Source organism: Sceloporus occidentalis, unplaced genomic scaffold (genome assembly GCF_023333645.1).
Source record: "Sceloporus occidentalis isolate IW3139 unplaced genomic scaffold, rSceOcc1.0.p SCAF_204, whole genome shotgun sequence".
Classification (NCBI taxonomy): Eukaryota; Metazoa; Chordata; class Lepidosauria; order Squamata; family Phrynosomatidae; genus Sceloporus; species Sceloporus occidentalis.
In genome coordinates this window covers 237,756-253,010 of record NW_028317184.1, presented here as the reverse complement: position 1 = coordinate 253,010, position 15,255 = coordinate 237,756, and the positions used below count along the sequence as shown (strand labels likewise).

The 15,255-nt window shown below is 38.2% G+C and overlaps 1 protein-coding gene across 1 annotated transcript in view; it reads right to left on the bottom strand.

Moving 5' to 3' along the window:
• Positions 1-1,145: 1,145 nt before the first annotated feature.
• MORC2 (MORC family CW-type zinc finger 2) overlaps positions 1,146-15,255 on the bottom strand; it is a 37,452-nt gene continuing 23,342 nt past the window's right edge. Inside the window, exons 11-26 of the mRNA XM_089502466.1 lie at positions 14,207-14,289; positions 13,207-13,292; positions 12,523-12,663; positions 11,525-11,679; positions 10,457-10,585; positions 9,936-10,041; positions 9,399-9,531; positions 7,394-7,465; positions 6,957-7,316; positions 6,506-6,661; positions 6,076-6,130; positions 4,481-4,622; positions 4,057-4,230; positions 2,688-2,781; positions 2,244-2,432; positions 1,146-1,214 (exon numbers count right to left, since the gene is read on the bottom strand). Of these exons, the coding sequence (XP_089358592.1) occupies positions 1,146-1,214; positions 2,244-2,432; positions 2,688-2,781; positions 4,057-4,230; positions 4,481-4,622; positions 6,076-6,130; positions 6,506-6,661; positions 6,957-7,316; positions 7,394-7,465; positions 9,399-9,531; positions 9,936-10,041; positions 10,457-10,585; positions 11,525-11,679; positions 12,523-12,663; positions 13,207-13,292; positions 14,207-14,289 (2,144 nt within the window). The remainder of the gene's footprint in view (positions 1,215-2,243; positions 2,433-2,687; positions 2,782-4,056; positions 4,231-4,480; positions 4,623-6,075; positions 6,131-6,505; positions 6,662-6,956; positions 7,317-7,393; positions 7,466-9,398; positions 9,532-9,935; positions 10,042-10,456; positions 10,586-11,524; positions 11,680-12,522; positions 12,664-13,206; positions 13,293-14,206; positions 14,290-15,255) is intronic.

Here is a 15,255-nt window from a genome sequence, read left to right as displayed (position 1 = left end):
AAGCTTGCTTTTCTCAGTGGTGAACAAGACCATGTAACAAAATTTTAGGTGAGACATATAGTCTATTTAATTCTTCTGCATGAAGCAATGGATTTTTTTAAATGACCCTACAATGCAGGTGCCCTGAACAGCATCTGGCTTTGTAGCTAGAATGCTAGTGCTACTTTATGTAAAAGTAAGGCTTTATCTCTCCAAAATTATGTCCTTCAAGGATTAAATAACTTCCAAAGGTGAATAAATAACATTGGCACTTTAAACAGTTCACCTGTTGGCCAAAAAAAAAAAAAATTATGGGCACCAATCATCAGCCTGTAATTCCAGTTGTCTTAACTGACAAAGAAACATTGTACAGAAACCAACAGCACAATGAAACAATGCAGAAGTCAAACAGCAGCACTTAGCAAGGTATGTAATTTTAGAAAAAATAAAAATCATTCTCAAAAATAAAAAAAAGACTAAAAGCCTTAGGGTTGTACAAACACAGTGGTTGGAAGAAGCTACATCATAGACTTGAGATTCTCACAATCAGCAACTCTAGCTGATTCGTGAAGTTTAAGATGCTAGACTTATAAGGCAGCAGGATACAGAAAATAGAGCCACAGGAACAAAACAATAGCCTACAGCACAAATACAAAAAAAATGGTCCGCCTAAATATACTACAGAAAAAAATGCAATCGGCCACAACATTCAGATAAAACGCTATAAAAGATCCATTCATCATTTGCAATGTGATATGATAGTCCACTAGTTCTTCCCCAAAGGGTTAAACAAATTGGCCAATTATTGAATAAGTACAGGTTTTTGTTTGGAATATTTGTGTTATTTGGATCAACATTTTACTGGGGAAAAAAAACACTGTACTGGTAGGATAAGGATCTGCAAATCTATAAGACAAACCACTCACACAGGGCTTGACTTTCTTTTAAAAAATAAATATTTATAAACAAATGAGTTCAACCACAATGCTTAAAAGTTTGCTTACAACAGCACATGCCTGGTATGTAAAAAAACCAAAAATTTTACATCAAAAAATTTACACTGTACGCCGTTTCTTCCTGCTAAGAGAGGCTGGCACTTTGCTGCGGGAACTGCAGGACCCAATCCAGGGATTCCATGCTCTTCTTAAACAGTTGGTTTGAGCAGTTTAGTCTCCTCTTGTGATCAAGTCTTCAATATAAGCATCCAACTCATCATCTGTATTTATATCTATATCCTAAAGTGAGTGAGAGGAGCAGATTATAGTTTACATCAGCTTGTGTCACCATGTATTATTGCACAAAGTAATTGCTGGCAAAAGTTTTTCTTAGGAGGCATCCTAGAATTTATCACATAGGTCTTTATGTTCACTGGATTGTAAGACATGCATGTCAGATATAACTGTTCAGCAAAACCATAGGATGCACGTCCTGACCGTTCTCACTGCTGAGGTACTGAGCAAGTAGAAAACCGAAAAATGGAAACGCATAAGGTATCATGGAAACAGAGGTAAACCTACATACATACATACACACGTACCCGTACCATACATACCATACATAGAAATAGTCGAAAAAACACAGAACAAATTTTTATCTTTCATATCAAAAGGGAGCTGTTTAAGAACTGTGGGTGGGTCAATATAGTGATCTTAAAAGCTTAATTATGAAACAGCTCCCTTTTTCGATCATCAATAAAGTTATAAACACTGCTTACTTACATTCCCATAAGCTGTCCCGTGACATCAGTCAGGCAGCATGACGAGTAATATGTGTGGAAATGGACAGACATTCTACCAACCCCTAGTGGCCTCTCTGTGCTACTCACACGCTAGGCTACATGAAAGGCCAATATGTCATCACTTATGATCATAAGAACTTTTTTTGTGGAAACGCTAAGTGGCACAAATAAAATGGGGAGATGAAAATATTTTACCAAAACATGGGAAGTGTAGAGTGTGAAAAAATGATAGGAGCTCCATGATGGTAAAGGACCTTAAAACATTATTTTTTTTGCTTTGAATATTTTGCATACAACTTTATTCCTTAAGCTACAAACTATTGAAATACGGCATTAAAACAACAAAATAAAAGGTACAGTAACATTTAAAAACAATTAAAAGGCACAATTATTAAGCACCTACGCTGTAAACATTCTTCAGATTAAAGCTGCCGCTGCACAAGAACTTAACACGATGCCGCTAGGCACAACTGACCTCCATTCAGAGTATAAGGCTTAAGTCAAATTTTAGGTCTATCCCCCTCACCTCCTGTACTTTTTGCAGAAGGGACACTATGTTGGTCCTCAGTTTCTGAAGCTTCTCCTCAGTTTCTTTAAGCTTTCTCTCCGAGTTGCGAAGGTTTTCTTCTGAGGCCTTTGCACGACTATCAGCACGGCTTTGGTAAGAGTTGCACAGGTTCTGCAACCCAACTTCGTACTGCTTGAAGTATTCTTTCTGTAGGGCACAAATAAATTATAAAAACCATAAATGCACCAACCACAAGCAGCACAATGTATAACAATATATATAACAGATAACCTTAGATCCACAGTCTCACTAATATTGGGACCAACCTCCTGTGCAAATACATTTCCAGAAGGATGGGAACTAATTGATCATTGCTAGTATGTGTGGCTTTGAGTGTCTTCTATATGTCTCAAAAGGTCCTTGTTGTATACTATATATAACTAATACTATCCTTGCACTCACCAATGGAAATGCTATGAGATCCTCTGCATTCATACCGCTTAGTTCAGTTTTAGAGATGGGAAAATTAGGTGGCAAAAAATACCGCAAACAATTCCTGTGGAAACACAGAAAAGAACAGATGAAACAACTTAGCATGATACCAAAACATGGTGGGTATCGGTCTCTGGTTTTGCTACCTGCTGTGCACACAGACCATTGATGCTTTTGGGCCACAAACCTTACCAGGGTTCTTTGTACTCCAAATTACCTAGTGAAGAATTTCTCTAATATTACATACTACATATGGAAAAAAAGTATTGGGACACCTGACCATTACACCAACAGGGACTTCAACACCAAACTCATCCAACCATGTCTTTATGGACCTTGCTTTGTGCACTGGGCACAGTCATGCTGGAATAGAAAAGGGACTTCCTCAAACTGTTCCCACAAAGTTGGAAGCATAGCATTGTCCAAAATGTCTTGGTATACTGAAGCATTAAGATTTCCATTCACTGGAATTTAGGAGCCTAGCCCAACCCCTGAAATACAGCCTCAAATCATTTATCCCTCCTCCACCAAACTTTACAATGCAGTCAGGCAGGTAATGTTCTCCTAGCATCCCCCAGACTCGCCCATCAGAGAAGTGTAATTCATCACTCCATAGTCCAGTGGCAACATGCTTTACACCGCCCAAACCGACACTTGGCATTGTACTTGGTGATGTGAGGCTTCCATGTAGCTGTTTGGCCATGGAAACCCGTCCCTTGAAGCTCCCGTCACACAGTTTTTGTGCTAATATCAATGCCAGTGAAAGTTTGGAACTTTTCAGATATGGAATCAGCATATCAGTATTGGTGACTTTTATGCCCCATGCACCTCAACACTCGGTGCCTTTGCTCTGGGACTTTATGCGGTCTTCTGCTTTGTGGCTGAATTGCTGCTGTTCCTAAATGCTTCCGCTTTCCAGTAATACCACTTACAGTTAACCGTGGAATATCTAGCAGGGATGAAATTTCACAAACTGACTTATTGCAAAGGTGGCTTCCTTTCACAGTACCACGCTTTAATTCAATGAGCTCTTCTCAATGACCCATTTTTTTCACAAATGTTTGTAAATGCAGACTGCATGGCTAGGTGCTTGATTTGATACACATGTGGCAATGGGCCTGATTGAAACATCTGAATTCAATAATTAAGAGAGCCGTCCCAATACTTCTGTCCATATAGTGTATATTTATTGGAAACACTAAGTTTATTGGTACTCACACTAAAAAAGTATTCTTACGTGCAGAGCTGGTGATATATTGAAACAACTGGAACCACTCTGATCCACTTTCTTTTTGTATGTATATAGGGACAGCTCTCTTTTGGCCAGGAAGCAACTTACTTAAGGACCTGTACAAGCGACTCCAGTGATGTAGGACTGGTATTGGGCTCTGTTGTGTCTGGTTCTATTCTGGTGCTGTCAGAGGTGGAAGGCTCTGCGTGCTGTGTGTCTGGTATCTGGTATTCTGGGGAGGGTGGCCTCATGAGTCTCACATCTTCGCTTCCTTTCTCAACCCTGAAAAACCCAATGCAGCATAAGTATCTCTACTCATTTTAGGTTTAATAAGAACATATTGCATTTCTATATTAGTTGTAGTTTTGGTTTCCATTTACACGATAAAACTACAAAGAAAATAACTTATTTTTGTCCTTTACTGCTACTGTTCCACTTCCTCTATAATTGACCAAACAACAGACTACAATATCAAACACATTCTTAGCTTCCCAGTCATATCTACATGTTGTACTTGCATAAAACACATTACCATCGATCTCGTGGGGTTGTATCTGTAGGCACGTAATCAAACTTCACCTTCCAGCGAATACCCTGATTGCTTGTTTCTACAGCAGTCACCCGTCCAGTGAACCACTCTTTGTTAACACGTACTTCCACATGTAAGCCTTTGTCTACAGAGTAAGCAAGATAAATATTTGTATGCTATCTTAAAATATATGTTTTACTGTTAACAAAAAATTATAAATCTGTTCTGCTTTGTAGAGGATGTGTAAGATTTTCAAAGTAAAATATCACCGAATATAATAGAGATTATTTTTATCTAATTGCCTAATCCCTAAAGCCCAAAGTCAGTGCCCTTCTTTCAAAGATAACTTGGGATATAACATACTTTTCCTGCAAAGGAATAGCTTATCTTGACTCCTTCTTTCCCTAGGGATACTCAGTACATTCTCACGGATAAGCCACAAAAGGACACCCCTTAGAATGGTCAGAAGGGGTGTCTAGGTAGGGAATGAGTAGCGAAAGAGCGGTAAATCCCGAGTCCTGGACTTATCTTTTTACCTCCCTAATTTCACGGAGGTTTGGGCTACAGTTTTGGTCACAGGGTCATTGAGATTATTTGGAGAAAGTAACAAATCTAAAAAAGCAAGTCAAGCCCAGGCTACTAATGATTATAGCATCATGGACTGTGTGTTTCTCCCTGTGATTGGAGACAGTAGGAGTCTGGACCCTCGATCAGATTGTCTGCTGGTGGGCCCTCTGCAAATTTATCAGCTTCAGGAAGGGGCCTACCAAAGTCTTAGCCTGGGTAGCAACATCATGACATGAAATCTAGGCTCAGAAACCTGCACATGACATTCATCAGAATATATCATCAATGCACAACATAAAATCAAGGAAACTTTATCAATATATTTTGTAATCTTTGGTTGTTACTGGAGTGACCTTTGACAGTCTGCCGCATTTCAACATAACTAGCTGAGCATCTGGGCAACTCATACTTTTCATTAAATTAATACTTTTTGGCCACTGATGCTTTTGAACTCCTATCTATTTGGATTTAGATGTAAGAAAATCCTTTTAATGATATACTACATAATGTTTAGGGTCCTGTTGGGCAAGACTTGTGATTGGGAGGCTAGTGATAATAAATATCATGATTTGTGAGTTTGGCTGAGACAGTGAAAGTCGAAGGTTAAAGGGGAGGATTTTGTGTGCTTGAGGTGGTAGCAGTTGTAGACTGGTAGCAGAGTTACGGTGCTGTATACAGAAAAAAAAAAGAAAAAAAAAAAAGTGTTGTCTGAATGGTATGCCACTGAGGAGTGAGTTTTCTGCCCTGAATAGTAAGCGCAAGGTATATTTATTGCTGATGAGCAAATATGATATACCCAAATCATGTTTCTAGGTACCATGGCTGTAACATGCAGAATAGATGACTTGGCAATCCATGAATATAACAGAATAAAAACATGGCACAATTTATACACAAAACAATACGCTACATCAATAAATACTACGTTTAAGCATTAACAAAATGTGTATTACACCTTCGCTGTGGGTAGTCAAACATCCATTTCTTTAAATATTGAATATACCCACAAACGATTTATCCCACCTACTCACCTTTTTGAGGAGATTTGGTATTTTGAACAACTTCCTCCGCAGGGCTGCTCACCAGCTGCAATGGCACAGTAGTGTCAGAATGTGTGTGAGGAGCCTGACAGAAAAGGTACACATTTGAATTGTAGTGCCAGTTAAAATACAAGTGGGATGCTAAAAGGTCTGTTCAAGGAAGGCACATTACTTGCTTCTATAGCATAGGGAAATGCTTTATCAGGTAACAATTTCAAAGACTACCTACATATATAATGACTCTACACAGCCGTTTCAAGTAATTTAACTATGACAAAAATAAAATGGTTCATTGCCCCTACAGAACGATGAGCCCCTCTAGAATATCATTCTGCTCTCCAGTTTAAATTAAGGTTTGTTTTATACAAGGTAGTCAGGGTGTCGAGAAGCATAGCACCATGTTCTAAATCTCCATTCTTACTTTCATCTCTATGTCAGTGGACTCTCTCTTCTCCTGTTTCACATCCACTGCTTTTGAGCGTTTTGCTTTCTCAGGTTTATGAATTTCAACTGGTTCAACATCCTCCTCTTCCTCAATCACCATCTGTTGAGAGCTTCTCTTTTTCACACTGCTCACCTGAATTGCACAACAAACCCATCAGTTATTAAGTTAAAACAGCAGCACTGATTCTGTATTGAAGATTTGTTGGCATGATGTAGCGAGGGACACTAAAACAGAATTTAAAGAAAGACAAGAATGACTTGACACGTTAAACATTTGCTCTAAACTGATGTTTGAGATGGCCTTAGTTAATTGCAAGTTTGACTCAAAAACAAAGATTAACCTGATCCTTCGAACCATTACTAAAGTGATAGAAATATTCATTTCTGGGTGTAGCCCAGCTTTAATGTACTTCCAGCAGCTTTCCTACCAGAGGAGTTTTGCTTGGAGCTGGTCTTTTTGACAGCATTGTCCTTGTGTTTTTCTGACTTGGTGATGGTGATGGAGATGGGGTGGCCCTGGCAAGTCTTGCAGGTGGTGAAGGAGAAGGAAGCGGTGGAGATTTTAATATGGGAGTTGTTCTGTTGGTAAATTTAGCAGCATGGTTTGTTTTTGTAGAGGTGATACTTTGAGGCTGGGATTTAGTGCTAGCTGGTTCACGGTTTACAGTAACTGTTCTTGACGTTTTTAACGAGCTGCTACGTGGTGTGGGCGGTTTTATCACTTCCTTCAGTACTGCAGGCAATGGCGGTGACCTTGGTCGGGGTGGCCGGCTGTCTGATAGAGAGGCCTGATACAGAAAAAGAGACAGGATCAATAACTGTGAGAGACACATATGACAAACAGCCTAAGAAAGATGTTTTTTACCTCTGCTGGACGTGTTGTAGCCTCCAAAGGAAGCTTCTTTAGGTCTGCACTGGAACGCACAGGTGTTACTTTCTGCAACAAAATATTCAAGTTAAAGTTATGCAATAAACAAAACAATTAAGTTATATTACATTTTCACAAAAATAATATATTTTTAGCTTAACTGAACCCGGAAAACAGAAATGTTTTTACTGGTACCTCAAGTAGTTGCAAGTTTTTAAGTGGTTACCTACACCAAACACAAAATGTATTATGTATGGATTGTGTAGGCAATGAAAACATTAATATTCCTTAGCAGCTTTATCATCCAGTGAATGAAGTCCCGATGGAGTTTGTCTGTCAGGAGTGAGCCTAAAGTCGCTAGTGGAAGGAAGTCTGGCACCTAAATAGTTGAATGTGGCTATATTTAACCAGACGTTTTTTTTAAATTTTGTACCCTTCATGACAATGGCTGTCAGAGATCAGAGTTCCCCGCACCGGTTAGTCTTCTACTTAGCATCTTAATTCCTATGGAAGCAGTAAGTGTGTAAGTTTTTCACACAGGGCTTCTCCACTTTGGCATAATTTTTCTTCAATAAATCATAACACGGCGTAATATGCCATGTGTTGTTGTTCATCTGATGTTGTATTTCCCCAATTTTTAGATCTCCCCAGGAACAGCAATATGAGCTTGTTGGACATCTCATCGCAAAACTATGGGAATACACAGAAAACAACTCCCCCTTTGCGACTATAACAGCCTCCAGTATTCTGTGAAGCATTTGAGAGATTTTGAGGCACTGATGTTGTTCAAGTGGCCTGGCTCACAATCAGCTTTCCAATTCATCCCAAGGTGTTCAGTGGGATTAAGGTCAGGGATTTTAGCAGGTCATTTGAGTTCCTGCACACTAAACTTGTCAAACCATGTCTTTATAAACCTTGCTTTGTGCAAAGGGGCACATTTGTGCTGGAACAGGGAAGGCCTTTCCCAAACTAATGTCACAAAGTTGGAATTGTCTAAAATGTCTTTGTAAGTTGTAGTATTATTAACATTACCCTTTAATGGAACTAAGAGGCCTAGTTCAAACGCTGAAAACCATTTGGCACTATGTATTCAAGTAGGTAGCATTCCCATGTTATCCGCACGATTCATCCATCAGACTTCCAGATAGTGAAGCTTCACTCCAAAAAACTGTTCCAGACTCCCATTGGCCGTGTGCTTTACACTACTCCACCAAACGCGCGCCATTGCGCATAGTGATCTTCGGCTTATTTGCAGGTGCTCGGCCATTGAAACCAATTTCATGAAGCATAAATGACGCTACAGAGGACATGTGAGTTTCACGCTCCATGAACTTCAGCATATAGCACCCTCTCCCTGAATGTACGTGGCCTGCTGCTTCAGGGCTGAGCTGTTACCCTTAGACAATTCCACTTCACAATAACACAATAAGAAACTTCACAAACTGACTTAGTGGCAAAGGTGGAATCCTATGACGGTGCCACGTTTAAAGTCTTCCAGTATGATTTATTCTACTGCTGATGTTTGGCGGTCTATGTGATTTTATACATATGTTAGCATATGTATACATAGGCGTAGTTAAAACACTTAAACTCAACAGCCCAGGTCATAAATGACTATTAAATCATAATTTAACAGCTAGCAATTTTAAGCAGTAAATTTTGTTTGATCTTTGGAAAGAGCTAAACATGCTCAATTTGTAATCTCCACTGTGAAAAAATCCCAGATGCAACCACTAACTGGGCTGGAAATCGTCAAAAAAATAATAATTAAAAAAAAAAAAAAAGAGAGAGCACTAGCCAGGGAGTGTAATCTATTTCACTTATATTCCTCACTGTCCTTAAACAGCACTGGCATTACCAAAGAGGAAAGCACTTTCTCAGCTACCAGTACCACAGTTTATACTTTTGCTGTCAGCAAAGATAAAGTGTCTTGGTGAGCGCGGGTACCCTTGTAAAGCCTTTTTTTTTTTTAACCACACAGGAAAGGTGGTCTGCAACTAACCTTCAAAGCATCTAATTTCTCCTGTTGCTGTCGGATCTTGTCAGCCAACTGCTTCTTCTTGTCTTCTTGGGACATTATGTCTTTTTTCAACATCCCAACAGGGAGCTTTTGTTTCTGCTCTGGAGCATCACACCTGTAAAATTTGGCTTTGATGACTTAAAAAACATAACAATTTCTGCATGATTTTAATAAGTTTTGCAACATGATGAAAATAATTAATGCTTTTCTGAAGGCATTACTGAGGTTTAGGAATGCAAAGCACATGTTTGACTTTCACATAGCCCAGGGTTACTTGTCTCTAATTCATAGACTGCTATGTTTTCAATGGTAATAAAAATATAGACTGTTTTCCAATGTTCTGGGAGATACCATCAGTTTCAGCTCATGTCTACTCAAGATATTTCAGGTTCCATGGGAAATACATAAGAAAACAGAGAAAATGTGAAAAGTATAACTGAAAAGCTTTTTTTGCGCCCAGCCCATATAAAAAGATACTTCATTTCATATTAATGTTTAGATGGATTGGACCATACTGACCGGTTTTGTTCTGGGTCAGGGTTCATTGTACAGACCCATGTATCAGGATATGCCTTCTCTACAGAACTCAACTGGAATGGGAGCATTCGCCACTTAAGACACATATCTGAAGTATTCAAAATGATTAAATAAATTAGTTGAAAGTTTTAAGAGTACACAAACTAAAAGGGGAACATGAAAGGGAAATGGGATCTATTGTCCAGAGCATTTAGTGCATTTAAGATTTATAAGGACTAGTTTCATAATCAATAAATCAAAGCTCCTGACAAGCCATTATTTAAAATGTCTTGTAATACATTTTCTTGGCATCTCAGTGGTCAGCTTATTAGTTCTTAGATATGTGGTTCAAAAGGAGGAATGAGTATCAGTTAATTTTTGAAGGATGATATATTTTATATATACAAAATTTCTCAGATAAAGAAAGAAACCACTTTTAATGTATATTTTAAAATATCTGAATTGTATTTAAAAATGACACGTGTTCATTATACTTTGTTTTCAAGCACTTCCATGTCACTTACCGCACTGAATAGTTGTGGGAATCTCCATTGCACGTCTGCGTTTATACCGCAGCTCGTTAGAAGGAGGCTGATTCCAGTTTGCAGATATATAGCCAAACTCATCCCAGAATTTTACAATTCCTTTCTGTGCTGTAGATAGAAAAACATTTCTATATATATTATATATATATATATATATATATATACACACACACACACACACACACATACATAGAAACACACACCACACACACACGTTAAGAAACATGTCAGAGGACTACAAATCCATGAGGTCAATGCTAGGTTTATGTTTATCTTCATGATATTCATCAAGTTTACTATGCCTAAGTTGGGAACATTCAGCATGCTTGTGCGCAAAAAAGACACATATTTTAAATAAAATTGTGTGGTATGTATATATATATATATATATATATATATATATATATATATATATATATATATATGAAATACCTTAGTATAAAAATGCACTGATCTGTACTAGAACCAGCTACTAAAATGTTTAAAAAATGCATCTCTATTCATACTAAAAAAACATACAACAAAAGCAAATTAATAAGAAAATGCACCCTATCCATCAATATTATTTGAGATGTATTCAAATAGCACATGTGACTTAACCTTTAAGAAGACAAGTGTCTTTTCCATCTGGAAATGTGAAACTAATTTGAAATTACCAACATTTATACTTTTTGTATTTTACTTTAAATCACAAACCTATGTAAATTGGTGGCATGAAAGTTAGGATAGGGGATTTACTAAGCCCCTGACATATTTTGGTATGGATTGCCCATTTGAAAGACTAGCTGTGTGAGTTATAAAGTCCAATCCACTTGTCATGACTTTTCAGCTGTTAATTCTTGAAATTTAGGCCCCACAAAAAATGTCTCCCCCCTCAGTTTTGTGCCTTATTGCAGTTGGTAAATTGCATACAGTTGTCCAAACTTGATACTAATTTTTCTATAGGGATTGGATAGATAACTTGCCTCTTTCGGTTTTCAAGAGTTTGACAATTAGTGTGCCAAGTTAATACACAGCAAACATTCATAAAAACAAAGAAAAGCTCACCTATCCCCACATCTTTCCAGTACTGTGCCAAATGCTCGCCCATAGCCTTCAAAAGATGTCTATATTCCTTGGCATCTGCAAAATCTTGCTTGTTGTGTGTGGGCTCCAGAACAAGATATGGGACATCCACCACCCCCACAACTCCTCCACATGCCCTGGAATACAGGAGACAAAAAGGATACTGAGCATGCAAATAGATTTGTGAATATAGAAACAAATGCTAGTTTATTTTTCATGTATCTGTGTGCCATGTATGAATGATGCAGATTTGTTCTGATAAGGCAAATTAGTATATCTAGTTCTATGGTAAGATTATGGAAAATCAGAATGTGTCTAAGAAAGTACCTTCATCCTCAAGGCTTATTTTGGGCAGGCTAAAAATTCTGCCAATGCGTCCAATCTATGTGAACCATAGAATACGACTACATCTGAATAGCAATTTAGCGATTGTCTTGTTATATTGGCCAGGCGAGGTTCCAGGAGTTAAGAGATCCATATAAGCGACTCTATTGGACGCCGGCCCTTCATTGGGTGATGCCAGAGGAGGCTCCTACGGACCTTTAACTCCTGGCGCTAACCTACGGATTCTTGTTCCCATTAACCCCTGCAATGCTGTGTAGAGAAGGTAGGCTAGAGGCAGTGGGAATGGACCAGGGAGGTTAGGTAGGAGATATCAACAAAGATTCAAGGTGCTTCCTTGTCTTCGTGTATGTTTACACGCTGCCATATTAGTTTATTTGGTATTCAGTTTGAACAACGAAAACGCACTATTCGTGTTCGTTTTCATGTTCTCCAGAATACGAATGCACTAGTTTAGGTGACTGTCTTTCCCCACATATATTTTATTCTGTATATGCAGTACTGCTCTCACGGGGTTTATATAAATTTAACCCATACCTTGACCGCTTGTAAGTGGATCAGTAACCAAAGTAGATTTTAACCAAAGTAATAGTCTTATAATATAACAAAAAATGTAGGTTTGCAAAGAGGACACTTACATTCCGCCATCCAGCTGAGGTCCAACCTTCTCATACATTTTTATCAACCGACTACAGTTATATACAAACATTCCATCCAATTCTCGACGTTCAATATTCACACCAAAGATGAAATTTAACTCCTTTGGCTCTTTCAATGCTCTATATGATAAAAAGAAAAACTACAATAAGAACATACAGCAAAGGTCAATTTTATTGAATAGTATCCAAAAATGTCAAGATGGAAAAAAATGCCTGGAAACCCACATTAAACCAAGACTAACCTCAATAAGTAAGGTTGGCATCACAATGTAGTATAGCATTTAAAAAGCAGGCTTTGCTTCCTATTGTTACCTTATTTAGTTCATGTCATGATCTGAGGCTGCCCATTGTAGCTTATGAGAGCCACTGTGTTCTTAACAATTAAGAGCCTCTGCCTGCTCCCAGACATCACCGATTCAGAGCAAAACTTGCAAGTATTATTAGAAAAAAACTTTTATTACCCAACAAGCAAGCAAATCATGTAAAAGTAACCACACAAATAAAAACAGGTTTACAGCATTCAAAATCAGGTATGGACAAATCTACAAGCCAGATAGAAAACCTTGGGGTGTACATCACTGTAATACACAATAGGCATGTGACAATTCAAACATATTAAGTGTTATTATGAACCATAGTTCTTAAATTAGCTTCTTTGCTCACCTCTGTTTGGCTTCTTTAAGCCGCTTCTTCACATCTGCTTCTCTTCGGAAAGTTATCGCCAGATTCTGTGCTTGTCTGAGAGATGCCTGACAAAGAACAAAACATATGCATATATTTTTTGTGCACATCTTGCAAAATAATTTGATTTCCAGTGTCAGCTGTGGCATATATACCCGACAGCATCAGGCATAGCATAGAGTTACTTCACACACCACTCCATAATCTTGATATGAAAGCCAAATTAATTCTATTCATCAGCTCATCTACTTTCTATGAAAAGTTTTTCTTTTTGTCTATTGAAAACCAATTGTTATGGAAAAACCGAGAATTTGGCTACAAAGGTAAAAAAGGGTTCAAGCACAGATTGGTACTCTTATGTTCTGGAGATTTGGAGGTTGCAAATAGGCTGAAAGAGAGCAGCCAGCCATGCTAAGGACATGCACCTAAGTGAAGGCAACGATGCATGGCCACATTGTGCTTCTGACTCTTGCCCAACCAACCGTAAGGGAGCCACAGAAAATAAGAAGGAGGTGGTGCTCTGGAAGTATGTTTGTTATGGATTTATGTATTTTAAGAGGAAGTGATGGACCATGAAGCCTTTATGCCGTGTTGATCTAATGATTTTTTTTTTTATACTTATTCAATTTTTTTGTGTACTTATTTCACTTGGGGTTCAATTTGGTCCAAGATTTGCCCTACAGGTTTCTCTTCAGCTTGTAACTATGTTTTCTTTTTTAATGTTGAGCACTTAGTAGGAGTCTTGGAAAGTCTTATTTCACACGTGTTTTATATCACATTTATTTCACTGGAAGAATGAAATCAGTCGGGGGATCTGTAGTGTGGAGCGAGTTAATATTTAACAGACTACTGGGCTTACCATCTGTGATTAATTGGATTATTCTTCTTAAAGGCAAGCAACTGATTTAGTCATGTTTTATAAAATTTTAACATTTATTTTTGAAACCAGTGAATCTCTGTACGTTTGGAAGACTTAACTTACTCTGGACTCCCGACTCAAGTCATCTCCAAGATGCAATTCTATTGCTCTTGCTTTGCTTTCTGCCTCACGTGCCTTCTCCTCCGCTAACATAGAAGAGAAAGTGTAAGTTAGAAGGTATTCACTACAAAAGAGTTTCATGTAACAATCTTAGGTTCCAAAAAAATATCTTAAACTGGGAGAACTATCAAGAAACTATGAGCTAATGCAGGGGTGTCCAAGTTTTTTCTGCAGCGGCCACTTCATCAGAATTGTATACGTGCGAGGGCCGCACTCATTTTTCACTGTGAGAAAATATGGCCTTTAATAAGATATGCAGATTAAAATAAAGTAAATGACACAAAACCTTTACTTTTCCTCTCACTGATTTCTGGGCCTAGAAAGTTTTGTGACTACAAATTCAGGATTCTGGATAAGTAAAAATGAAATAGTTCTATTTATCCTAGGGATACACCGAAATGAAAATTCTGGACCAAAACCGAAAATTCAGGGTTCACTTAAACGAAACCGAAAATGACCCCCCCCCTCACCTTTAAAGATAATTTAAAAAAATCCCACACTTTTAATAAAAGTTACACACCAAAATTGTACAAAAAAATTATATATTATGATTGTTAACAGCAATCTCAGGCATACCCAGATTCCAGCATGTACTGGTTGGCTGGGCATGATAGGAGTGCTGTCAACAATCATATATAAATGAATATTGTATTTTTTGTCCAATTTTAGTGCGTTAACACACCACAATTGGACAAAAAAAAAAATCAACAATATGACTTGGCATGATAGGAGTGTGATTGCTAACAGCAAACACACTCTTTTTATACCCAGGCAACCAGTAAATGCTGGAACCTAGGCATGATGGGACTGTGACTGCTGTTAGCAGATTGCTGTTAGCAATCACACTCCTATCATCCCAAGTCAGCAAGTACATGCTGGTACTGGGTGGCTGTAAGTGCAGACCCCATACTGCTGGCAGCATCAATACACAAGGGGGCACCTAGCCAGGTTTCAGCATGTATTGGCTGACTTTGCATGATAGGAGTGTGATT